General features: G+C 38.3%; 1 protein-coding gene across 4 annotated transcripts; it reads right to left on the minus strand.

Annotated features, from left to right (window-relative positions):
- Window positions 1-11,163: 11,163 nt before the first annotated feature.
- Window positions 11,164-23,067, minus strand: LOC106381233. 4 transcript variants are annotated; one of them, XM_048753178.1, is made up of 3 exons: window positions 22,180-23,067; window positions 22,023-22,055; window positions 11,164-15,883 (listed from the first exon to the last, which is right to left on the minus strand). In XM_048753178.1, exon 3 carries the CDS (start codon window positions 13,855-13,857, stop codon window positions 13,174-13,176), a length of 684 nt encoding a protein of 227 aa, XP_048609135.1. In that variant the 5' UTR covers window positions 13,858-15,883; window positions 22,023-22,055; window positions 22,180-23,067; the 3' UTR covers window positions 11,164-13,173. The 4 variants fall into 4 exon arrangements, with proteins under 4 accessions (XP_048609135.1, XP_022555299.1, XP_022555300.1 ...); XM_022699578.2 differs by lacking the exon at window positions 22,180-23,067 and having other exon boundaries at window positions 22,023-22,142; XM_022699579.2 differs by lacking the exon at window positions 22,180-23,067 and having other exon boundaries at window positions 11,164-15,824; window positions 22,023-22,141.
- Between the last annotated feature and the right edge of the window lie 4,061 nt (window positions 23,068-27,128).

Consider the following 27,128-nt stretch of genomic DNA (forward strand, 5'->3'; position numbering starts at 1 on the left):
CTCTAAGGAGAGTTTGCTGAGCACATTCTACCGTGGTGCTCTTCCTAAGTACAGGGCCAGACTGGATACAGCTAGCAATGGGTTCTTCTTGGGGAGAACTGAGGAGGATGCAGAGGAGCTGGTTGACAACATGGTTAAAAGTGATGCAGTCTACAGTGGAGACCACGACAGAGGTAGTAGAACAGATGATAAGCAGACGAGGAAGGAGTTGAAGGCTCTACAAGATAAGATAGACATCCTCATTGCTGACAAAGCTACCCAAGAGCAGCTGCACTTTGTTGGCAACCCAAGCCAAGAGACACCAGTTGTTGTCCATGAAGTTGAGGGTTTGGAAGGTCAGGAAGAGCTGTGTTTCATCAACAACAATGGTAGCTGGTACAAGAAAGAGCCCAACTTTCAGTACAACAACTACCAACAGAAATCCTATTCCAACAACCAACAGAGTGGTTATCAGCCTCGGAATAATCAGCAAGGCAGCTATCAACCTCAGCAAAACCCTCCTCCTGGTTTCAACAACAAGGGCAACCATTCTTCCCAACAGCAATCTAATCCCTCTACCTCAACTCCTCAGGTCAACACCACTGAAGCTCTACTGAAACAAATCCTGGAGTCTCAAACAAGAAGTGAGAAGCATGTTGGCTATGAGTTGAAGAACCTTCACTCAAAGATTGATGGGAGCTACAATGAGCTCAACAACAAGTTCAGAGCTTTGGAGAACCAGTTTGCTGCCATGAACACTCAACAAAATCGCCAACAAGGTTCTCTACCTGGAAAATCTGAGCAAAACCCAAAGGAAACCATGAAAGCTATCACTCTCAGGAGTGGTAAGGAGTTACCTCAGAGAACTCTCACCAAGGATGCTGAGAAACAAAGTGAGGGGGTTGCCATCAACATAGATGATGAAGTGGTGATTGTTGATGAGAAGATCAATGACGAGATCTTAGAGAAGATAGTGGAAGCAAAAGGAAAAGGAAAGGTTGGAGAAGAGAAGAAAACAGTTAAGGATGGTGAAGTTGTCACTCCTGCCAGTGAAAGTTCTTTTGTTCCTCCTGCCTATGAGCCCAAGCTCCCATTCCCAGGTCGATTCAAGAGGCAGCTGCTAGAGAAGTACCAAGCTCTATTTGAAAAGCAAATGAGTGAAGTCCAGATCACAATGCCCATTATTGATGCTTTCATGCTGATTCCTCAATACAGCAAGTTCCTGAAAGATGCTGTAGCTGCAAAGAAGAAAGAGATGGAGGGCATGGTGATTCTCACTCATGAGTGCAGTGCTATCATTCAGAGGCTTGTCATTCCAAAGAAGCTAGAAGATCCAGGATGCTTCACATTACCTTGTGCTCTTGGACCTATGGTATTTGATAGATGTCTCTGCGATTTGGGAGCTAGTGTCAGCTTGATGCCTCTATCTGTTGCTAAGAAGCTCGGCTTCACTCAGTACAAGAAGTGTAGACTTTCTCTGGTATTGGCTGATCGTTCAGTGAAGTACCCTGTGGGTATCTTAGAGGACCTCCCAGTGATGGTTGGAAATTATGAGATCCCTACAGACTTTGTGGTGCTTGAAATGGGTGAAGAAGCTCAAGACCCTTTAATCCTTGGAAGGCCTTTCTTAGCAACAGCAGGAGCTATTGTTAATGTGAAAGAAGGCAAGATTGATCTCCATCTGGGTAAAGGGCACATTCTCCATTTTGACATCAAAGAGGTAATGAGGAGGCCAACAGTTCAAGGGCAAGTGTTCTACATTGAAGAGATGGACGCCCTTGCTGATGAACTCCTTGAAGAGTTGTCACTAGAGGACCCTCTACAGCATGCTTTGACTGTAGAGAGAGAGGCTGTGGTGATTGAGAACCTGGAGAGTACTGCCTACGGGATGATGCTGGATTCACACCAGGGGTTTGTCAGTAAGGATCAGTACGAGGAGTTTCCACAGATGGTTCACCAAGAAGTCTCAGCCACTCAGCAAGATGACACCCAGCAGAATGACTGGAGTGAGCTTAAGGCACCTAAAGTGGAGCTTAAACCTCTACCCCATGGTGTAAGGTATGCATTCCTTGGTCCTAATGAAACTTATCCTGTCATTGTGAGTAGTGAACTTACTGAAACTGAGCTATCTGAACTTTTGAAAACGCTTAAAAGATTTAGAAAGGCAATAGGTTACTCACTGGATGACATCAAGGGAATATCACCCTCTTTGTGCATGCATAGGATACATCTTGAGGATGAATCAATGACTTCTATCGAGCATCAAAGAAGGTTAAACCCTAACCTGAAGGATGTTGTAAAGAAAGAGATTCTTAAACTCTTAGATGCTGGTGTTATTTACCCTATCTCAGATTCTAAATGGGTATCACCTGTGCATGTTGTACCAAAGAAAGGTGGTATCACTGTGATTAAAAATGACAAGGATGAATTGATACCAACAAGAACCATCACAGGTCATAGAATGTGCATTGATTACCGAAAACTAAACTCCGCATCTAGAAAGGATCATTTCCCATTACCATTTATTGATCAGATGCTTGAGAGACTTGCAAATCACCCATTCTACTGCTTTCTTGATGGGTACTCAGGATTTTTCCAAATCCCCATACACCCCAATGATCAAGAGAAAACGACATTCACATGTCCCTATGGTACCTTTGCATATCGAAGGATGCCATTTGGTCTATGTAATGCTCCAGCCACCTTTCAAAGGTGCATGATGTCAATTTTCTCTGATCTGATTGAGGATGTTGTGGAGGTATTTATGGATGATTTCTCTGTCTACGGATCTTCGTTTTCTGCTTGTTTGTCAAACTTGTGCAGGGTCCTACAGAGATGTGAAGACACCAACCTTGTGCTGAATTGGGAGAAGTGTCACTTCATGGTCAAGGAAGGGATTGTGCTGGGACACAAGATTTCAGAGAAAGGGATTGAAGTGGATAAAGCCAAGATCGATGTTATGGTTGGTTTGCCCCCACCAAAGACAGTGAAAGACATCCGGAGTTTTCTTGGTCATGCTGGGTTCTACAGGAGGTTCATCAAGGACTTCTCCATGATCACTAGACCTTTGACCAGGCTGCTGTGCAAGGAAGCCACCTTCAGTTTTGATGTGGAATGTCTACAAGCTTTCAAGAAGCTGAAAGGTGAACTCATTAGTGCTCCAATTGTCCAGCCACCTGATTGGGATCTCCCTTTTGAGATCATGTGTGACGCTAGTGACTATGCTGTGGGAGCTGTTTTGGGGCAGAAGAAAGATGGCAAAACCCATGTGATCTACTATGCCAGCCAAACCCTCAATGATGCTCAGATACGGTATGCCACAACAGAGAAGGAGATGCTGGCAATTGTTTTTGCCTTTGAGAAATTCAGGAGCTACTTGGTTGGGTCTAAAGTCATTGTCTACACAGATCATGCTGCCTTGAGACACCTTTTGGCCAAGAAGGATGCAAAACCCAGGCTTTTGAGGTGGATCCTTTTGCTTCAAGAGTTTGATATGGAGATTAAAGACAAGCCCGGAGTTGAGAATGGTGTAGCTGATCATTTGTCCAGGTTGAGGGTAGAGTCTGGTATTCCTATTGACGAAGGACTTCCTGAGGAGCAGATCATGGCTATTGAAGCAGTGATAGCAGTTTGTGAGACTGGTAGGAAGCTGGAAGAAGTCAAAGCAACAGAAGAGAAGGAACCTTGGTATGCTGATTTGGTGAACTACCTAGCCACAGGAAGAGAACCTTTGAATCTTGTGGGCTATGCCAAGAAGAAGTTCTACAAGGATGTGAAGAGATACTACTGGGATGAACCCTATCTCTACATTCTCTGCAAGGATCAGCTTTATAGAAGAGTGGTTGCAAATGAGGAGATTGATGGGATCCTTACACAGTGTCATGGATCATCTTATGGAGGCCACTTTGCCACCTTCAAGACAGTTGCGAAAGTATTACAAGCTGGATTCTGGTGGCCACATATGTTCAAGGATACACAAGACTTTGTCTCAAAGTGTGATTCTTGCCAAAGAAGAGGAAACATCACAAAGAGGAATGAGATGCCTCAGAATCCAATCCTTGAAGTTGAAGTGTTTGATGTGTGGGGTATTGACTTCATGGGACCATTTCCATCATCTTTTGGAAACAAATACATCCTTGTGGCTGTCGATTATGTCTCCAAATGGGTGGAAGCTATTGCAAGCCCCACCAATGATGCTAGAGTTGTAACCAAGATGTTCAAGAGCAACATCTTTCCAAGGTTTGGAGTCCCAAGAGTTGTGATCAGTGACGGAGGTTCCCACTTCATTAACAAACTGCTTGAGGGACTTCTCAAGAAGAATGGTGTGAAGCACAAGGTGGCAACCCCTTATCACCCCCAAACAAGTGGCCAAGTTGAGATTTCTAACAGGGAGATCAAGTCTATCTTGGAGAAGATTGTGGGGATCACAAGGAAGGATTGGTCCAATAAGCTCGATGATGCACTTTGGGCTTATAGGACAGCGTACAAGACACCACTGGGCACCACACCTTTCAACCTAGTGTATGGGAAAGCTTGCCATCTGCCAGTGGAGCTTGAGTACAAGGCACTATGGGCAATAAAGTTGCTGAACTTTGACATCAAGAGTGCCAAGGAGAAAAGGATTTTTCAGCTACATGAGCTTGATGAGATAAGAATGGATGCTTTTGAGAACTCAAGGATCTACAAGGAGAAGACTAAAGCTTTCCATGACAAGAATATCCTGAAGAGAGAGTTTAAAGAAGGAGATCAAGTTCTTCTCTACAACTCTAGGCTGAAGCTATTTCCAGGAAAGCTTAAGTCAAGGTGGTCAGGTCCTTTCAAAGTCAAAGAGGTTAGGCCATATGGAGCAATAGTTTTGTGGAGTACTGATGGAAGAGACTTCACAGTCAATGGGCAAAGGGTTAAGCTCTACATGGCTACTGCACCAGAGGAAGATGGGGTTTCAACTCCACTGTCTGACCCTACCCCGGCCTAATCCAAAAGAGGCAAAGTCAAGCTAGAGACTTAAAACAAGCTCACTTGGGAGGAAGTCCCATGCGTATCCTTGTATATATTGCATTGGTATTTTCATTTTCATCTTAAAAAAAAAAAAAAAAAAAATCGTGCGTGGGAGCGACCTCTCACAGCGACACTTCGAAGTCGCTCCAGCTGGGAGCGACGTTACGGGAGCGACAGCTCGAAGTCGCTCGGCTTAAAGACGTTTTGTGCTCCAAAAAGGCTCTCGGAGCGACCTCTCAGAGCGAGCACATGAAGTCGCTCCAGCTGGGAGCGAGGTTCGGGAGCGACACTCCAGAGTCGCTCGCGTTTTCGTCGTCACGGAGCTCAAAAACTGGCTCGGAGCGACGTCCTAGAGCGACACCTCGAAGTCGCTCCAGCTCCAGAGCGAGGTTTCGAGAGCGACACTCCAGAGTCGCTCGCGTTTTCGTCGAATCACGACGCGAGAGAAGGACTCGGGAGCGACCTCTCGCAGTGACACCCTCACGTCGCTCCCGAACCGGTCCAGGTAAGTTTTCTGACTCTAAACCCCGGTTTACTTCAAGTAAACCGACCCTAACCACCCTAGACCGAACCGGACGACCCTAAACCTACCCCCAGCCCCCGCGAATCCATCTCTATCACTCTCCCCTCCTCTCACAAACTCTCAAACTCTCTCAAACTCACCCACACCAAAAATCCCAAAACTTTCTCAATTCTCACCCAAATCGACTAGTTCTTGTTTCTAATCCAAGCTTTCGCCCCTGTAGCCTATTCCTCACCACCCATTCACCATTTCTTTTCATCCAAAGCAAGGTATTGAGTTTTAAAATTTAAATTCGTAGGTCCATGAACCCTAGGATTTAAAAATCGAAATTTGGTCATTTTCTTGCTAGATTGTGGTGAAATAGACTAGGGAAAGCTTATCTATCAAGTTGGGTTGTCGAATAAACGGTGAAATTGAGTTTAATTTGCACTTTGGCAAAATTAGGGTTCATGGATTTGGGGGTTTTCGAATTTGAACTTACTTGGGTGTATCTGTGAGTGAACTAGATGCGTTAAGGTGTTACAAGAGTGAAAATCGTTGCATTGTGTTGAACTTGAGTTTAAATTGATAATTCATTTGTTAAGTTCACTTTTGCAAATTTCATTTGCAAATCTTGCCCTTCTTTACTTCCATCTACTTATCCATTTTCAAGTTTTTAATTTTTCAGGTGAAAATGGTTAAGAAGACAAAGGGAAAGTTGGAAGCTGAGAGGCAAGAAGCTGAAAGACAAGAGTTTGCACTAAGAGGAAAAACTTTGCCCTGCGAGCCAACTGGCTCAGGGACGCAGAAGACTGTTCGACAGCAGACTTTGGCTGCAAGAAAATCGAAAGAACAGGAGAAGAGGGCAGGGAAAAGTGTAGCAGTTCCCATCCATGAGGAAAGTGAAACTGAGAGTGCTGATGAGCAGGCTCCTACGAAGAAAGCCAAGATGTCCAAAGGCAAAGGGGTTGCGGTTGATCGAGATAGGGTGAAAACTCCATCTGTGGAGGAGCTGTATGATCACTTGAAGAATGAGGTCACTTGGACTCCAACCAGGTTCGCCGACCTTGATCTGCTGAAAAGTTGGGTCTTGACTCTGACATTGAAGAGATGCTAGGACATTTGAAGATGCCAAAACTCCTCACCATGGCATATCCTTTCTACAAGGATGTCACTTGTCAGTTCTTATCTTCTCTTGCGGTCACTTACCACGACACCGCGCATGTGAGGCAAGGGTGGGGCAAAATCAGTTTCAAGGTCAATGGACGAGCATACAACATGAACTTCAAGGACATTGGGAGAGTCATGGGGTTCCAAGACCTAGAAGACCACTCCCTACCCAAGTGTGAGAACCTTCCCACGGAGCTTTGGAAGTTGATCACTGGAAACAAACACACTACCGGGGCTGACAAGAATTCACACATCCGACACCCCTCCGTACGTTACCTCCACAGGATGCTAGTCCATGCATTCTACCCACGGAAGCAAGCTGGTACGGTTACTGAGGAGGACATGCGACTGCTCTGTCCGGCTATCCGTCCCTACGCCCAACCTGGAGTTTTACCCCTTCCCAGCACCGACATCTATGCTACCTTCGGGATGGTCAGTTTCTTTGTGGGTCGTCTCCAGCACTACAGAGACTGGGCGTGGTCCACCACTGACTCGCGCCCAAAGATGGGGATAGGTGGAATGATCACACCACTGCTCCAATTTCTGAATGTTTCCTTGGGAAAGGACGCAGTGGGACCGAAGTTCATTGATGGCACCTACTTGAGGATTGCTACCTATTTTAGTGGGATGTATGGGGAGGACTACGTCTACCACTACTATTTGCAGGGCAAGCCAGTCGAAGTGGTTCTTCCAAACCGGAACCTGACGAGTTTAGAGATACCTGGAGCTATTAGCTTCAACATACCCCAGGAGTACTTTCTTGGAGAACACGGGCCTCTCGATCCAGTTAATGCTGCTCCATCAAGGAGAAGAAGTGTTCATACGCGACATGACTCGCCTGTTTCAGACCCCTCTGAGCATATCTATGGACCTCCGCGCTACTACTTCAAGCCACATGACGGAGTTCTTCCCCCTGGAGCTCTTCGTGATGCTCATGACCACATTAGTCGCGTTCAGAGGTGGAACAAGGCTCAGGACAAAACAATAGAAAAGCTGAAGGATAAGTGCAAGGCGCTAAGCAAGACAGTAAAGAAGCAGGCAAAGACTTCAGCCAAATTCATGAAGAAAGTAGCTGATGTCTTAACCAGGAGGGGGGATAGCTGGATGTAGCTCAGCGCTTTCGCGAACACCTCGAACCCCCAGCCTCCACCTCCGCCTGATGCTCTTGGCTTCCCCCTCACTGCTGCGCAGCTTCAGCGTAAGAGGAGGAACCCACCCACTCAACCTTCCGCTTCCGGTAACAAGTCCCCATCCCTCGCTTCTTCTGATAGTAAGGACGAGATTGACGAGGTTGAGAGCCAGCCATGGTATGGAGGCTCCGGTTCAGCATCCGGTGGTTACTATACCACCTTCCCGCCTGACGACGACGATGCTGGGGCATCAGCCCCCACCTACTATCCATAGGAGGTACTTCTTTCTCTCCCTTGTATATACCATTCCCTTTTTGCATATTAGTTTTCATTTCGGTATCTCTCTCTTTACTTGACAACACAGAGACTGTGTAACTCAAGTTTGGGGGAGGTACCAAGCATTTGATCATGTTTGCTTTGATGTTGTTTCATGAGTCATGCATTGCATACCTATTTACATATAAAAAAAAAAAAATTCATTTAGTTTGCATCATTTTGCATTTCTAGGAGAGTCTAGGGCATATAGGTTGCATTCACTTGCACTGGGAGCAATGATTTTAAATGCCTTATAAAGAACACTACGTTTCACCTGAAAAGCTATGCACCTCTCGAAAAGACTTGTATGTTTCGTGCCTTGAAAACTCTTCTTGAAACTTGTTGATTGCTGAAACCTACTCTTTGAAGCCAACTACAACCCTATTTGAACTAAACGAACTTAATGCTTCTTGCTTAGGGTCCCTTGTGTACTGAGTCATGGCTATACACACTTGAGTTGTCACATCTTTTATGCCAATCTTTTGACAAACTCTAGTGGTAGACCACTCCCAAAAACCTTTCCCTCCTTTTAAGCTTTCATTGTTTGATGAGTGAGGCCTTCTTAGGAAAGTCTTACATGTGCATAATGTTGAGAGTATCGGGAACGACAATGCTTGATCTTCATTCTTGCTAGATTAGGCACATCATTGTCTAGCCATAGATGGGGGTGAGTGTTGTAAAGTTTGATTTGGGAGTTTGAGAAAATGGAAGGAAAAGAGTGAACTCTTGTGCTTAATTGGCTAGTCTTTATGGGATAAGTAGAGAAACTTCTAGCTCAGTTTATGAAAAGTCTTGGCCCCCGAAAAAAAAAAAAAAAAAAAAAAATTAGAAAGAAAGGGGCTAGCAAAACTGTTTAGAGCTAAGTTTTGTTTTGAAGTTGAGAAAAATCCTTATGAGATTTCAAAGAAAAGAGTTTTGTTGTGCAAGGTGTTCTTGAGATCTTTTGGTGAGAGATGTGAGTTGGGCTTGACATTTGGGAAAAATTGTGTAATTGTATGTTTGGGAAAAGGGTAGAACAATGGAGATTGAGCATTGTATGCATGAGTTGGTCCCTTTCTTAGATATATTATGTGCAATGTCAAGGCTACTTGTTTCGAGAGTAAACCACCGTAAAGATTTTATGTTTCGAACCTTTTGAATCACTTGAATAAAAGCCTTCCCTTACCCAAATGACTTGGACCGACTGACCATTTGCAAGAATTCACTAGATGTTTTGTGCTTAATGAATGTGAGAGTTGGTTGATTTGAATGTGTGGATGCTTGATGATGAGTGTAGGGACAAAAGGAGTTGAGATAGGCCTAGAGAAGCTAGAGTGTAATAAGAGAGTGTGCTAATCGTGTTTGCTAGTTGTGTTTCTTTTGGCTATGAGCTCCCACCTTCAAACCTCTCTCCCTATGAGTTCTAGAAAGTTCACTTGTGGACAAGTAAAGAACAAGTTTGGGGGAGTTGATATCTTGCATATTTCTAATGTTTTATCCATTCACCCATGTGCATTTTGATCATATAGATTAGGATTTAGCCATGTTTAGGTTGCATTTTGCATACATGAGTCCTTATCAGGTATTGGAGTACCACATGGAGTTCTTGGAGACATTTGGGTGCAATTGGAGTCCCAAAGAAGTGTTTAAAGTGATCATTGGGCGAGCACCTTACCGGAGCGACCAGTCCGGAGCGATTCCGTCAAGTCGCTCTGATCTCCCTATCAGAGCGACCTTACCAGAGCGACAGGGAAGAGTCGCTCGCGTTTTGATCACCCGGAGACGCGAGAACGAGTCCGGAGCGACCTCTCGCAGCGACACAGCGAGGTCGCTCCCGAAGCGGAGCGACTACTCGGAGCGACGAGCGGAGGTCGCTCGCGTTTTGATCACTCGGAAACGCGAGAACGAGTCCGGAGCGACCTCTCGCAGCGACACAGCGAGGTCGCTCCCGAAGCACGGAGCGACTACTCGGAGCGACGAGCGGAGGTCGCTCCGCGTCTTGTTTCTGCTCGAACTTATGATTTCTCAAGGGCCTTTTGGTCATTTCATGATGCACGTTTTTATTTTCTAAACCTATGTTTTAATACTCTGTAAGCCAGGAGAAGGGGATCATCTTTGTTCTTAGGAAAAACCACCAAAAACCTTGGAAAGTCATCTCTTGAATCAATTGATCAGTTTTTGTTATTGAAATTCTGTGTTCTTATATCTATTTTCTTTGTGTTTCTCTACATGATTAATCTGAAATCCAACATGGGTTTAAGAGGAATCATGGAGATTAGTGAGTAATTCCCCTTTGAATTCATGGGTTAGGGAGATTAAGGGTGATTAGGTTAGAGCTAGGATGTTTTAGTGTAGATCATTCATATTTCCTTGCTAGCAGAGTGAACCTAATGCATCTTCTGAGTTGGCCACTCAGTTGTTGATCCTTAGGCATTTCTCACCCGAAAGGTGTTCGAGGAAATGCCCGAGACAACTCTTCCTAGCTTTTAGCATACTTTGCCAAAGACATTTGTTGTTAGATGTGCTAAGATAGCCATTGGACTTGCTAGTTATGATTACTTTCATATTATTCAACCAAAGACATTTGATGCTTGGATTGTGTTAGTAAATGAACATTCATCTAGACATAGAGTTTGTTTAGGATTGTGTCTAAGCTTAAGGTTGATAGTTTGGTTGATCGTTTGTCATCCTTAGTTCGAAACTTGATCACCCGAGGTCTAATCCTTATACCCATGAGTTCTCTTTTCCCATAGTTAAGAAAGTATCATTTAGTTATTCCTTTTAGTTATTTGTAGTTTAAAAACTCTTTTTAAAACCATTGGTTGCACTTAGATTAAGTGATTACTTGCATTCTCGGTGCTTTCTCATATCTCAGAACTGGTTCGACAATCATTTATACTACAACATTTGTCTTAGGAGCCTTGAAAACTCTTAACATCAGGCATGCACAACGAGTCAAGATTGGTCTCTAGTGAAATTTAAATGAAATTTCTATGAGTCGCGCTCTCCAACTTATCCGTGTGGTTGTTGTTGGAGTGGTTACAACTGACTGAAAAGTGCTTGAGATAACTGTAAATGCGGATGAGTAAGAGATATAGAAAATAAATAACACAGAGAGTTTGTTAACGAGATTCGTTTCCTACTCCCCGGAACCTTGTCCAGAATTCAAATCCACTAGAATGAGAAAGCAAATTACAATCAATTTGCAAACGCGTAATACAAGCACAACCCTCTTGAATCACCACCCCCTTCTATAGCATGAACTCTTCAAGACAATCTCACCTTGAGCTAAACTCCCCCTGTGTTCAGACTTCAACCTCTAAGTCTCTGAAAGTACGTCACCAAGTATTTCACCAAGTACGTCACCGAGTACGTCAACACCAGACGCACACCAAAGATACCAAGGCACACGTCAACACCAATGCACAGCTTGGTCACCACAATACAACGGACAACTCCGCCACACGTAACGTCAGCAACAACGTCACAACACCAAGTACAAGGACACTCCGTCAGACACTACGTCAACACAATGTCAACACTCAACAAGAACACAATGAAACCTTTCAATGAATACTCTCTTTATCTTAATCTCTGGGTGCTAGTTTTCTCATAAGGCATGTCCCTCCTTATATAATAAACTTTAGACTTGGTCTCCAAGTTCATTAAATGCACTTTAATGAACTTCCATTTCCATGTAAGGAAAATTCATATTCCTCTCCACGTAACACTTCGTCTCCAAGTAAAACCACTTAGCTTAATGGAAAACATATTTTGTCTTTAACAAGATATTCTCTTTTTTTTTCCAAGCTCCACTTACACACGTAATCAATGTAAGAAAACTTCCTTGTAAGCATCTTTACAACTCAACGTCTTGACACACATCTTGACACACCTTCTATAGTACTTCACGAACTACATCAGAACACCTTAGGAAATCACATCTTCAGTCACTCCCATTTTGACTATGTATGTGAACTCAACAACTCAAACATGAAGCTCTCCAATCTCTCCCTTCCAATCACATCATGGTCAAAATACTAATAAAGATGATCGCCATCCTCCATGCCGAGGATAGAATCGCATCCCATCATCTCCATAATGACCAGATCTTCCAGACCACGTATCCATGAGCCTTATCCCTCCATGATTAGCTCCTTGACCAGAATCAAAACCATCACGCCGAGCATGACGTTGAACTCCACAATAACATATTGGACTATGAGACCTCATACCATATGTTTGCTCCATCTGTCGCTTCTCCCTCAACAGCTTAAAACACCTTGGCCTAATATGCCCACGAACTCCATAATAATGAAAAATAGGAACAAAAGCTTGTCGAAGTGCACTCTGCACTTCTGGAGTTTTTCTTGTAGCAGTCGCAGTAGCAGCCCTTACCGCAGTCACAGTAGCAGCCCTTACTGCAGTCGCAGTAGCAGCTTTCACACCAGTTCTTTTTAACAGTCGCAGCTTTACCATCTGTTGCAGTCCCTGTCGAACTTTTAACCACTAGCTTTGTAGCACATTTCGCTACATTCTCTGTCGCACCAACATACACAAAAACACATCTACCTTTAGAAGATTTTCCCTTGAATCCAAGACCACACTGATCACTCTGCCCAATGCTGAGAAGATGATCCAATTGATATGTACCATTATTAAGCATCCTCAGACCTTTATGAATTTCTTCAAGTTGAACTCTAGCTTGTCTTGCTTGCTTCTTCTTTCTCTGAAGCATGTTTTAATGCTTCTTCTTTCTCTGAAGCATGTTTTAATGCTTCTTCTTTCTCTGGAGCCAATGTGCATACAATGTCTCGTAGTTCTTAGCAAGATCTATATCATCGAAATTGCCAGTATCATCATCATTTCCAGCAGCATCATCACTCCCACGTGTAGACTCTGACACAGACGATAACACAGATCCTGCCGCAGACTTCTTCTCATAGCTAAAATCCAAAGTTCTGAACGCCACAAAGTTCCACAGATTCTTACCATTATCTGAATCAGTATCAGAATCACTCTTGTTGTTACTCTTCTTTTCACGCCTCTGCAAATTTGTACATTCCAGCCGAACATGTCTAACCCATTGCACTCATAGCATCATAACTTTGATGGTGGTCTTCTTAAATCACCTCTTTTTCCATTTTCCCTTTTGTCTCTTTGTTGCTTCAGATACTCAGCAAGGTTTCTTGACAGCATCGCCATAGGATCCTCAGAAGATGAAACTTTCAAAGCAACACCATAAGGATCTTCTTTCTTCTTATCCTTATCCTTCTCATTATCTTGATCTCCATATGCCTTGCTCAACTCAAAATCTTGAAGAATCCCTACAAATTCATCAAAAGCCATCTCATCCAGATTATGAGCTTCTTCTATGGCAGAAATCTTCGACTCAAACTTCAGCGGCAACGACCTCTTCAGCTTCTTTACCAGCTTCTTGTCCTTGCACTGCTTCCCAAGCGCAAAACACTCATTAGATATGTCACACAACTTGGCACTAAAATGAGCCACAGTTTCTTCTTCATCCATCCTTGGATTCTCAAATCTAGATGCTAGCATATCCAGCTTAGTTCGCTTGACATTTATAGTACCTTCAAACATGTTCTCTAATGTCTTCCACGCCTTCTGAGCTGACACACATTGAGAAATCAGTTTGAAGTAGCTCACATCAATAGCATTATAGATCGCCGTCTGCGCCTTAGAATTGTAGCTTGAAGCATTCTTCTCCGCAGTAGTCCACTTCTCTCTCGGCTTAAGAACTTCAACCTTCTCATCATCAAGCATCACAGGAGGACTCCAACCAGCCTCAATTGAACTCCAACAATCTTCATCAAGACCGCTGATAAAAGCTTACATACGGACCTTCCAATATCCACAGTTAGACGAATCAAGCCTTGGTGGCTTTGTCATAGACGTCCCTTCTTGATATGCCTCCATCAAGACCGGTTTTCCAAACTCTGTTGTACCTCCTGACGCAATTTCTGTCACTCACTCTGATCTACTCGAAACTAGTCGTAAACTCTATCGACCCCTGCTCTGATACCAATTGTAAGTACGGATAAGTCAGAGATATATAGCAGAAAGTAAATAACACACAGAGTTTGTTAACGAGGTTCGTTTCCTACTCTCCGGGACCTTGCCCAGAATTCGAATCCACTAGAATGAGAAAGCAAATTACAAGCAATTTGCAAACGCGTAATACAAGCACAACCTTTTTGAATCACCGCTCCCTTCTATGGCATGAACTCTTCAAGACAATCTCGCCTTGAGCTAAACTCCCCCTGAGTTCAGACTTCAACCTCCAAATCTCTGAAGGTACGTCACCAAGTACTTCCCCAAGTACGTCACCGAGTACGTCAACATCATATAAAGATACCAACGCGCACGTCAACACCAATGCACAGCTTGGTCACCACAATACAACGGACACACGTAACGTCAACACCAACGTCATAACACCAAGTACAACGGACACTCCGTCAGACACTACGTCAACACAATGTTAACACTCAACAAGAACACAATGAAATCTCTCAATGAATATTCTCTTTATCTTTAATCTTTGGGTGCTAGTCTTCTCATAAGGCACGTCCCTCCTTATATAATAAACCTTAGAATTGCTCTCCAAATTCGTTAAATGCACTTTAATGAACTTCCATTTCCATATAAGGAAACTCCCTTTCCTCTCCAAGTAACACTTTCTCTCCAAGTAAAACCGCTTAGCTTAATGAAAAACGTCTTTTGTCTTCAGCAAGATATTCTCTTTCTTTCCTTTTTCCAAGCTCCACCTACACATGTGATCCATATAAGAAAACTTCTTTGTAACCATCTTCACAACTCAACGTCTTAACACACGTCTTGACACACCTTTCTGTAGTACTTCACGAACTACATCACGTCTTGACACACCTTTCTGTAGTACTTCACGAACTACATCAGAACACCTTAGAAAATCACATCTTCAATAACCACTGTTGAAGGCGGTGAGCAGGACCACCAAAGAGAGCGGCGATTGATATTTGAGGACGATTGAAGCCTCGCTCGATCTAGGGTTTATGCCTTACATCAGTTTTTTTTGTTTTTTTTGGTCATTTTTTATTTAGCCGTTTGGTTTTGATAGCTAATATAAATATGTTTTTTTAAAACCATTTCATTTATTCACAGAGTATATAATATATAATATATCACACAATAATGAAACAACACCTTAAAATAGATCACTAGTTAAAAGACGTATGTTGCTAAAAAAAGAAGAAGTTAAAAGACGTATGCAATAGATTGATCGAATTGAAAGATCATTACATGTCATAACTTAGAAATGAATCGGTGTTTCTCCCGCTGTTTTCGCCTTGGTAAATGGTAACAACAAGTACTATACTTTTTAAATATGCACCCACAGTATAGATGGAGACTATTTTATTCGTAGAGATACTATGCAAGCGAAATTTAGATGTATCTTTTGTATTGTCTTTTTTTTTTTTTTTGATAAAAAAATAACATATTGTTGGGCTAATGTGCATCACAAGTAGCGACCGAAAGAATATTTTTAATATCTTTATCTTTATTATTTTTAATGTGTATTGTCTTGTTTATTATTTATTATAAAATAAAATATTAACCACCACGAACCATAGGTCTCTTCATGCTGTTTCTCTCGATGCTTTCACCTTGCTAACAACATTGGGGTCCGGTTGGTGAGGTACTACCGTATGCGCCTATTGGGGGATCGAAGTTTTGTTTTGGATAATCCACTGTGAGCAGTTACAATGGTTAAAGCAAGCGCAGTGGATGAATATCTCCATAGATTTGTCTAAAAATAATAAGAAAAAAATAGAAAGTGTTATAAACCAAATGATGATCGACCATGGACCAGCCCGTACTGCAGGTCCAATCCGGGACATGATAAAGACAATCAGAGACTATGTGTTTATCTAGTATATATAGTGTTTATCCTTATCCTTATCTTGTTAGGATAAACATGACCTTATGACGGTCTAATACCTTGTATATATATGGACCTTCTGGTCGACAGTAATAATAACAGAAGTATTTTCTCCAACACTTCATTTACAACACGTTATCATCACGACGTTGCTCTCATAAACCCTAACCCTAAAAACCATAAATAAATCCGAGCAGTAAAAACCCTAATTCCCGACGAACTTCAAACAGCTCTATCCCTCAACTCCGGTGGATCCAGACGACGAGCCAGATACCAAATTAAAGCTCTTGACGAGACGAAGCCAACGTCGCTAACCCCGCATCAATCGGAGTTCGGACGCGCCCTCACGCTCAGCTACAATACATGCGGAAAATTTGTTCCAGAAACCAAAATGTCTCTCAACCATATACCAGTCTCCTATTCCAACAAGCAGCAACAAAAAAAATAGTTCCGAGCAATCCATCAGCTAACCAGGAAGATCTCTAACTGATAGACCGATCAACCCATCAAAAGTTTTCAGATGTCGAGTTTCATACCCTTAGATTACAAAGCCCTTGATCTCTCTGGAGATAATTATCTTGATTGGGCTATAAACACTTTAGCCGTCTTGAAGTCTAGAGGACTTGGGAAGTGCATCAAGTATGGCAATGACACCCTTGCGTGTGAAAGACACAGAGCCATAATGATTATGCGACACCATCTCTGTGAGGACCTAAGAGACGAGTTTGGATATGTTAATGATCCTCATAATCTCTGGTCATTTTTGAATTCTAGATTCTGTGAGCCATTGTTGCACAAATCCAAGAAAAAAATGGGAAGCTCTAAGGTTCTAGGATTATGAATCCGTGGACAATTATCACTCTGATCTTATGAGAATCACCTATAGTCTTAGACTATGTGGTGAATTGGTAACAAACGAGGATTTGTTAAACAAAACTCGTGACACATTCCATTCAGAGGAAGTGTTGTTATCACAGCAGGCCAAAGGTTTCACCACCTATTATGACATGTTCTCATATTTATTAGACATTGAGCAAAAGAAGCAGAAAAGGATGGATAACATCAGACGGTTTAATGACATCATGGGGATATATTATGAAGTACTAGACAGTGAGATGAAAATCCCTGAAGCTAATAAAGCCACATTTGATAAGAAGAGATCTGAGGAGGATTCTGAGTGGACACTCATGGACCATGAGGTCGGATTATACATTGAATAATTTTCCGACATTCTGATTTTATGTTTTCATATCTGATTTGATTTATTTGTTATTCATTTATGTTATTGAAATAATAAAAACGATTTTGTTTTTATATATTATCTTGCTTGGTCTTGCTTGATGATTCTTGATTAAATAACAAATAAAACCTTAATAAAAGGATAATCAGTCCACTGATAGTTGATTTCATGCATGGTTTAACTTTACCTTGATTGTATAGATTTAACTTTACCTTCCTGCAATCACATAAAATCAATTGTTGGGTGTAGACTAATGAGTCAGTTCACTGATAGATTGATTTTTCGCATAGATTTAACTTCATCTTGATTGTATAGGTTCAACTTTACCTTCCTACAATCACTTGAAATCAAGTAATTGGTACTGACAATGGCAAAAGACACAACATTATTCAGACAATGGCAAAAGACACGACATTATTCAGACCCATTGAGTTATAAAGATTTATAACATTCTACATTGAACCAGTGAGCAAAGAAAATACGATTCCTTTCAGATTTTTGAAAAATTGCTTAAAAGCATTATGAATGCCCATACCCATATTTTCTACTGATTTATTCTATGCTAAGGATCAGTATGAAAGAGGCATAAAGCCATGGTAACCAGTATGGTTTACCACGAAATAAACACTTATGGCATGACCAGATTAGCCATCTTGATCCAAAACATGATGAAAAATTAATTAAGGCACAAAAGTGATCCCATAAAATCTCACAATGTGTTATAAGTACACAAAAGGGAAAATCACTAAAATAATTAAGGCTCCACTGTCCTAAGCACTACGAAATTATGAGTATGTTCATGAGGGGGAGAGAGGACTAAAACCCACAGTCCATGATCATATCATAAATTCGGATTCCATGGTTTACAACCATAATATACACGGCTGGAAAGCTTTAAAGCCCTCACTAATGGTACATCACCCACGTCCAGCCTAAAGCTTAAGGACATTATGTATATAAATATTGATTTACATCAGGCCATACATGTAAGCATAGACATTCCCACCTCTGAATGATTAAGGGTCATAAACCAGACATATACACAAACCATCTTAAGAAAATACGAATATTCCACCACATATATGTGTGCCATTTAAGATGGAACCTCAGATGAGGATTGGGAATATATATTAGATAAATAAGACTTCCTCCACGAAACTATAATGTATCTTGTGCCAAACATGGATGATTTAATCAAGTGGCCAAGAACACAGATTACAAAAGATAGTAATCTGATTATCCAACTTTGAAAGGAGAAAGTTATCAGGCTGATAAAGAGTAAAGAGTAAAAGAGAAATATAATGGTATCAACCATAGTTGTCTTGGCAAGATCCTCAGACCAAAGATTATGATCTAGACGTTCTAAAAGAATATGATCAAAAGATATAAAAGCTAGCAAAATATATGCCAGACACACTGACCCGAAAAGAAAAAAATGACTATGTCATACCAGCTTAAGCACCACGAATTTGATGTCTAAGAGACACAATCAAGTTGCTACAATGTCTATTAGAGATAGACAAATAAGTTCCAAATAATAAGGAACCTCGGAAAGTAATGAAAGGTGCTCAGAATCGTACAAATCCGAGTTCATAAGAGAAACCAGTTCAGACAGAGAAATAAGGTTGCGCAACCACACATCTAAGGTACCAGACCATGTAGTTTGGGACGCCAAACTGCAAGGTATAAAGGTCTTGGATAATAAGATCTCAAAATCTAATTAGATCATGTCTGGAACAGTATGAAACTAATGATAAAGAGTGTTAACACCAAAGATGTATTTACATATATAAGAGCTCATAAAAGATTGTAGTACTTGGGATTTGAAGGATATAACCTGAGGATCATGAACCCATATAGAATACTCATAAAACCTATATAGGGACGTGGGGTGTTCAAACAATTCAAAGTAATTATAAGACAGATGGGCGTAGTAACCATGTACATACAGAAAAGCCATCTAAGAAAGAAACCAGTGAATGGATCTTGTGAGATAAGAAATTTCGTGAGATTAAAGGACATGACCACATGGTATAGTGTGTCCATGTTCCTTCTAAATAACGTTCAAGTATAGCTTGATTACACAAGGATACTCACAAGGACCAAGAAACAATTTATAAAGAGATATGCTCCTATATGGTGGATGCTACTACAGAAAATCAAGTTTAATTTTGTCTGGATATTTACTAAAGAAATAATGGTGTAGTAAGCAGCAAATGGATCACTGGATAAAGGTATCAACGTACCATAGAAATATGAGAAAGAAATTCTCATAGAACAAGCTTTGTTCCTAAGTTGTTTATGGATTGTAATATACAGCAGCTGTAAGTAATATGAAAGACTAAGTATTTACTTAGTACAGTCAGTCCATACAGAAAATATTATAATTCCTTGTGATCATAATAAAGACCAACTGAGAGAAAAAGGTTTAATGGTTCAAAGGTTCAATGATACAAGTTATCGATTGATTAAACAGGCTATGTTTTACATATGGAAAGTCTGTAGAAAAATCATAGCCGTGTGTGTGTGTGTCAGCACGCCTAAGTGAGAACCATAAACCAGGATAGTGACCAGAAGGATGTCTGGTCGTGGCTTAATGATTATAAGCATTGCTAAAGCAAGAAAAGATCGATAACCATGTACAAAGGACATGAGTGTATGACTGCGAATTCATTGTGTGATGAGTTTCATTGCAGCAAATAATTATTGATGGTATGACCTTAGACACTCATGATTATGAACGAATATAGACAAGGTCTATAGCTCAATATGGATCGACAAAAGAAAATAAAGAATGATTGGTTACAATGGATAAAGCCATTGGCACATACGAAGAGATATAAGTCCGAATGAATGAAAGATATGAAGTAAGGTTGTTCGTATGTGTTATGGGTCTATGACTCAATATATATTGAATGTCCACGTTTTGGGAAAGCCATATAACCAAAGAGAATCCGTGGGACATGAAAAAGGACCTGCAAGTAAAGTTTTATTGCAGATTATAAAGTCCATCCGAGCACCGTTTGAAGCACCATCAGTTTATCCAAGACTTACAAGTTCATTCAAGGAGAATCCAGCTGATCATCTTCACCAAGTCATAGGCAACTTCAACGTTCAAGAAGACTCGGATACCAGATGGGAATGCGTCTACTACAGTGATGCATTCATCTGGGGGAGTTCATGTGTTGTACTCTTTTTCCTGTCCTTGGTTTCCCATTTTGCCACATTGGTTTTGGGGTTTTTCAGGAGAGGTTTTAATGAGACAACATTAAGCATGCAACGAACCTGCACCGGATGTGTCGATCAAGGGGGAGTGTTATAAACCAAATGATGATCGACCATGGACCAGCCCGTACTGCAGGCCCAATCCGGGACATGATAAAGACAACCAGAGACTATGTGTTTATCTAGTATATATTCCATGTATATCTGTAACATAGTGTTTATCCTTATCCTTATCTTGTTAGGATAAACATGACCTTATGACGGTCTAATACCTTGTATATATATATGGACCTTCTGGTCGACAGTAATAATAACATAAGTATTTTCCCCAACACTTCATTTACAATAGAAAGGAGGAAGAAAAAGAGGAGAGAAGGCAAAGAACTAAAGTCTATCCATCAGAAACTTTGAGCCCAAAAGTAACATTTGCAGTGGTCAACATAATTTTAATGGTAGAATATCTTGTTAGAAATTTTTGGAGAAACTTTTCCATTGTCTTTAGAATCTTTAAAAAGTTTTTAAATAAATAAAATATTAATACTTTAATACAGATTAGTTATTTAGTTAAATTTTAATTAGAAAAAACATAATTACATCATTCATTAGAGGGTCGACTACCTATTTCTCCACGAGAACTATCGTATAGTGCTATATGTCTCCGAAACTATTGTCTCTATCTATATCTCTATGTGAATAAAGTTTCATTCCTATTTTCCTCCAAATATATAGATCTCAACCTATTTCCCCTCAACCATTGAATTAGACAGTTTAATGATGAAATCCGACCTATGATCTAAACCAGAGCCAAAATAAACCAAAACACAGTAAAATTAGGCAGGCAAAAATGCTCGATTTCAAATTGGTCTCTCTCCATAGCTTCTTCGTCGAACTCATCTTCCACGTTTTGAACAGCTTCAGAGACTGACGCCATTGATCTCTTGTCGACTTAGCTTCCAAATCCAAGGAGATTGCCTTCAACGGCTCTACAATTTGGGATTTTAGGTTTCGATAGATTAAACTCAAGTCTGTTTTTTTTAACATGGTTGGGTCTTCAATCAGGTTATAATTAGGTTTAAATGGATTTTAATCAGATCTTATTTGGTTAACTGTTAACTTTAAGTGGCTTACGGTTCAACTTAAAACAGTAAACCGATATTAAACTGTCCAATTCGATGGTTGATGGAAAATAGGTTTCGATCTATATATTCGGGGGGAAATAGGAATGAAACTTTATTTTCAGAGAGATATAGATAGAGGCAATAGTTTCGGAGACATATAGCACTATATGATAGTTTTCGTGGGGAAATAGATAGTCGACTCTTCATTAGATGACAAATGTTTCGTGATTTTTTCTTGAGCTTCTTAAAAGCAAAGCTTTCTTTTGAGAACTTCCCACTTTTCTCTTTCTTCATTTTTGATTATTTTTATTCTTTAATATGAGATATTCTTCTATTGGAAGTGCTCTAATAAACTAAAATAAAAATTAACTAAAATGAAAATTATGGAGCAAATCGGATGAAATTTTTTTGCGGGACTACTTACAAAGTTTGCGGATCTGGTATGGATGAGTTGAAGCTGCATAAGATGAAATCACGAAAGAGAGAACCAGAAACAAAGCAATCAACCACAAATTTCTCTTCATTTTATTATATACTTGTGTTTGTGTTGTAGATGAAAAAAGTTATGTGTGTATTTATACCAGTTTCAGTTTGTATTTCTTTTCAAAACATGAGGTTTACAATGAAGCAGCCTATGGATAGGAAACCATATCTATATACAGGGGCGGACGCAGGTGGTTGATGGTGTGGCACTTTCTCCATACTCATTTTTGTTTTTACTCAAGTAACTCAGCACAAGTTTATTTAAAACCCCTGATCTATTGTTTTAGTATATGCCCATACAAAATATTTCAGCCTCTGTCTATATATGTAAGCTTCAAAAAGAAAAGTCAACCTGCGTGTGCGTTCATTACTGATGATCTCATCAGGCATCAGCCGAGAATTTTCAAAGACACGTACTTTGAATATTCTAACCTAATAATTATCAGCAAGTAAGTGGATCATATTGTTAGAACTTTGAAACACATAGCACATGGAAAGAAAAATCAAAAATGGTCGTAGACGTTTGAAGACTAAATTTTAAGTGTCTGATTGGTACTGGGCCATTGAATATAAGGTCTTTCTTCGAATATACTAAATCACGTTTTTTTCCCTCATGAAACGGCGACATTTAAATATACGTCTAAATTGGAAACTTTAATCAACTTTTAGGTCATGACTCATGAGACAGTACTAGTGAAGACTCATGAGTTTGTGTCTGTACTGTAACTACGATGCTACACTGCTTGAAAGTCTCGTGAAAGAAATACCGACAGATTTTTATGCGGAAAGCATTCTGAAATCAAGACCATCCTCTAAAAAGCTAATGTTTTGGAAGGTGGGGCTGATGTCTATGTTCTGACTCGTCAGCATTATTAAAAGAGAGACTTGTTATTGGGCCCTAGATTTGATAAATCTATCCCCTGTATATTATTTGAAAAACATTACAACTTCTTTTTATAACCACGTGTCATCACTATAATGATTCTTAGAATAATTAGAGAAATATGTTGGTCCATCAAATTATATAATAAATTTTTTATTAAACTAACCATAAATTCATTATTAATGTCATTTATTATTTCTTTAAATAAAGATCACGGAATTGCCTAATGTGGCTAAAGTATATATGACAATTAATTATTTTAAATAAAAAGATTTGATAAAAAAATAATGTATCTTCTATCAAATTTGTTTAATTTTAAACTATTAAAATAATTAAAAAAAATCACAATAACCATATTATAAAAATTTAGATTTTTCTGTATATGTTATATTTTGAATTTTAAAAAACGACTATAAATTACTAAAACTGTTAAAAGTCTCACATTCAAATTTTGCGATCCATTGTTTAAAATTTTTGTTATGACAAAATATAAATGATTACAAAATCATATAAATAAAAGTCTAATTTAATTAATCATTAAGATTTAAAGTATATATGTATATATATCATTCTAAATTAAACTATAAACCATATTTGAATAAATAAATATTTTAATTTCAAAATTTACTTTGAATAATTTTTTTTGATAAAAGTTTTGAACTAAAATTGATAATTTTTTTTAAATTATAAATTACTAAAATTATTAATCCCACAATAAAAATTTTGTTATCAGTAATTTAAAGTTTTTGCTATTAAAGATGCACATGATCAAAAAAAACATATGAGTAGAAAACATCATTTAATAGACATTAATATTAAAAATATACTATGTATGTTAATATCATTTAAATTTAATTACATATCCTATCATATTTAAAAAAAATAGTTTGGATTAATAAAATTGATTTATACGTTCGCACCAATTTAATTATATATGTAATAGTTACTGACTTTTAATTATTCAATATATATTTAATATTTCATAATATGTAAGAACATATAATACATAAAATAATTTATATATATAATGTTTATCTGACGCAAGGCGCGGGTCTTAATCTAGTATACTATTATTTATGAAGTGATTTTGCTGATTTGTCACATTCTCCATGATTTTAGCTAATTTTACTTATTTTTCATATTATTATTTGTTTTTAGCTTAAATATTTAATTTATTAATTTAAATAATATAAATATTCCAAAATTTCTAATTGGAATATAATTATTTTAACTTCCACAAGTTTCTTATTAATTTTTAACTTAAATCATTAATTTATTCATTTAAATAATATAATTATCTCGAAATTTCTAATTGGAACTAAAATTATAATTGTTTTAACTTTCACAAGTGAAGACCAATTCTTGTTTTCATGTAATGTAACATGTTTTAAATTTTATAGTTTGATTTTTCTCATTCATTCCAAGTTGTATCGGTTATAGTTTTTTTTCATCCTCTAGGTATAGTGTTTTCTGGTTGTTTCAATTGCTTGCGTTATCTTTATGATATCACTTTCATTCTGATGTGAACGTTCTCTTTTCAGTGGTTCAATCATTTTGTGCAGATCAAACAATATTTTTTTATCAAACAATATTATTGGTGGAGTTGTTTGCATTAATGACTATATATGAACAACATCAAAGCTTAATTCTCTCTTTAACTTTAGATCCTTTTTGGGTTCTTGGCATATATATTTATGTACTTTCGATATTGTTTTCTGTTTAGTTGGACTTTTATGTTTTTCTTTCTTTCGTTGAGTTTAAAAGACTAGCAAGCAAATTGGTTTTGTTACATGTTCTAAATTATTTAATGGCAGTTATTTCACTTATATGTTTTATTACTGTTTAATTTATAAGAAAACTTATGCTTTGATATTAAGTTTAGAGAGTTGCTTATGTAATCATGTTATGAACATGTGTTTTATGGTTTAATCTCTAAAACGGCTAAAGTAGATATATTTTTAATGAATAATTAGATTTATCGTTATATAATTAACTATAATAATAATAAAACTATCATTATCTATTTTTTGTTTATTAAATGTAAACTTATGAAATATTTCGATAACTCAATGTATATATTTATCAAGTAAACCTATGAAATATTATCATTATCTCAATTTGTTTTTTTTTTAAGTTTTCTTCTAAATTATCATCGAACTTTATTTTTTATTTTATTTTTACTTGGATTTGTGTGTTTCAATGTTTTTTTGGTAATTTAATACATTTTCCTGGTTTAAAAATACAAAGTAGATTAAGAGAGACCAAAAGTTCACATTCTTTGTTGTCCAAAAAAGAAGTTCACATTCTTATTTTAGTTTATTATGTGTAATATTTAATATTTAATTATGCTCTCATGATTTCATATTTTTATAGTTTTCCTTTGTACTAAGAAGACGTAAACCGAGATAAAAATTAAAAAAAAAACTAAAATGATTAAGAATATCTATATATATAAAGAAATGTTCGCCTCTCTCCCGTGAAGCCACGTCATCAATTCGTGCGTTCTGGGAGTGACACATGTCCCATTTTATATTTAGAGCCAAAATAAATGAATGCAGTTAAGGGTAATTGAACCCAGCACCTCTAGCACTGGTAATTTCTCTTAGAACCACTAGGCTAAAGTCACTTTTTATAAATATGTGGCCGCGAAAATACTTATTATCGTGTCAGCTGGAAGCCCATGCTTCTTCTGCTTGTGGCCAGGGCCGACATTGAACTGACGTCAAGATGAATATCGTGAAGTTAAAAATTTTGCTTCAAACAGTTTTGCAATGTTTCCAACCTTTATAATTTGATGCATATAATATATATCAAAATACATTTGTTGTACACGCTTTTATTAGTTTTGCTTTTAAAAGAAGGTATTTACAGTTATAAATGTTTTGTGCCAGTGAAGTAATGATTGAAAAATCTCTATATATATGTCATTTTAAAATAACGCTCAACTTCTATATATAGTCAATACATATGTCCATGTTATATTCTAGACTAAATATTTTCTCTTTTAAATATATAGAAAACAATTTTTTTAGTCTACAAGCAAATGTTGTATAGCAAGTATGCATTATACAAAATAATATATATTTAAAATCCTTACACAAAAACATAAAAGTTGTTATATGCCTCTTTCTGACACATGCACACTCCACTATGAATAAGAATTAAAAAAAAACAGTATTGTCATCAAACTTTATCACAAATCCACATTTGTACATCTGTAATTATGAGTTGGACAATTAGTTAATTTGATACAATACCAAAGCAAGAATAATCGAAAAACAACTATACCACCGCATACTAATAAGTAAGACATAACAAATAACCTATATATATATAAAGAAATGTTCGCCTCTCTCCCGTGAAGCCACGTCATCAATTCGTGCGTTCTGGGAGTGACACTTGTCCCATTTTATATTTAGAGCCAAAATAAATGAATGCAGTTAAGGGTAATTGAACCCAGCACCTCTAGCACTGGTAATTTCTCTTAGAACCACTAGGCTAAAGTCACTTTTTATAAATATGTGGCCGCGAAAATACTTATTATCGTGTCAGCTGGAAGCCCATGCTTCTTCTGCTTGTGGCCAGGGCCGACACTGAACTGACGTCAAGATGAAGATCGTGAAGTTAAAAACTTTGCTCCAAACAGTTTTGCAATGTTTTCAACCTTTATAATTTGATGCATATAATATATATCAAAATACATTTGTTGTACACGCTTTTATTAGTTTTGCTTTTAAAAGAAGGTATTTACAGTTATAAATGTTTTGTGCCAGTGAAGTAATGGTTGAAAAATCTCTATATATATGTCATTTTAAAATAACACTCAACTTCTATATATAGTCAATACATATGTCCATGTTATATTCTAGACTAAATAATTTCTCTTTTAAAAATATAGAAAACAATTTTTTTAGTCTATAAGCAAATGTTGTATAGCAAGTATGCATTATACAAAATAATATATATTTAAAATCCATACACAAAAACATAAAAGTTGTTATATGCCTCTTTCTGACACATGCACACTCCACTATGAATAAGAATTAAAAAAAAGCAGTATTGTCATCAAACTTTATCACAAATCCACATTTGTACATCTGTAATTATGAGTTGGACAATTAGTTAATTTGATACAATACCAAAGCAAGAATAATCGAAAAACAA

Source organism: Brassica napus, chromosome C3 (assembly GCF_020379485.1).
Source record: "Brassica napus cultivar Da-Ae chromosome C3, Da-Ae, whole genome shotgun sequence".
Taxonomy (NCBI): Eukaryota; Viridiplantae; Streptophyta; class Magnoliopsida; order Brassicales; family Brassicaceae; genus Brassica; species Brassica napus.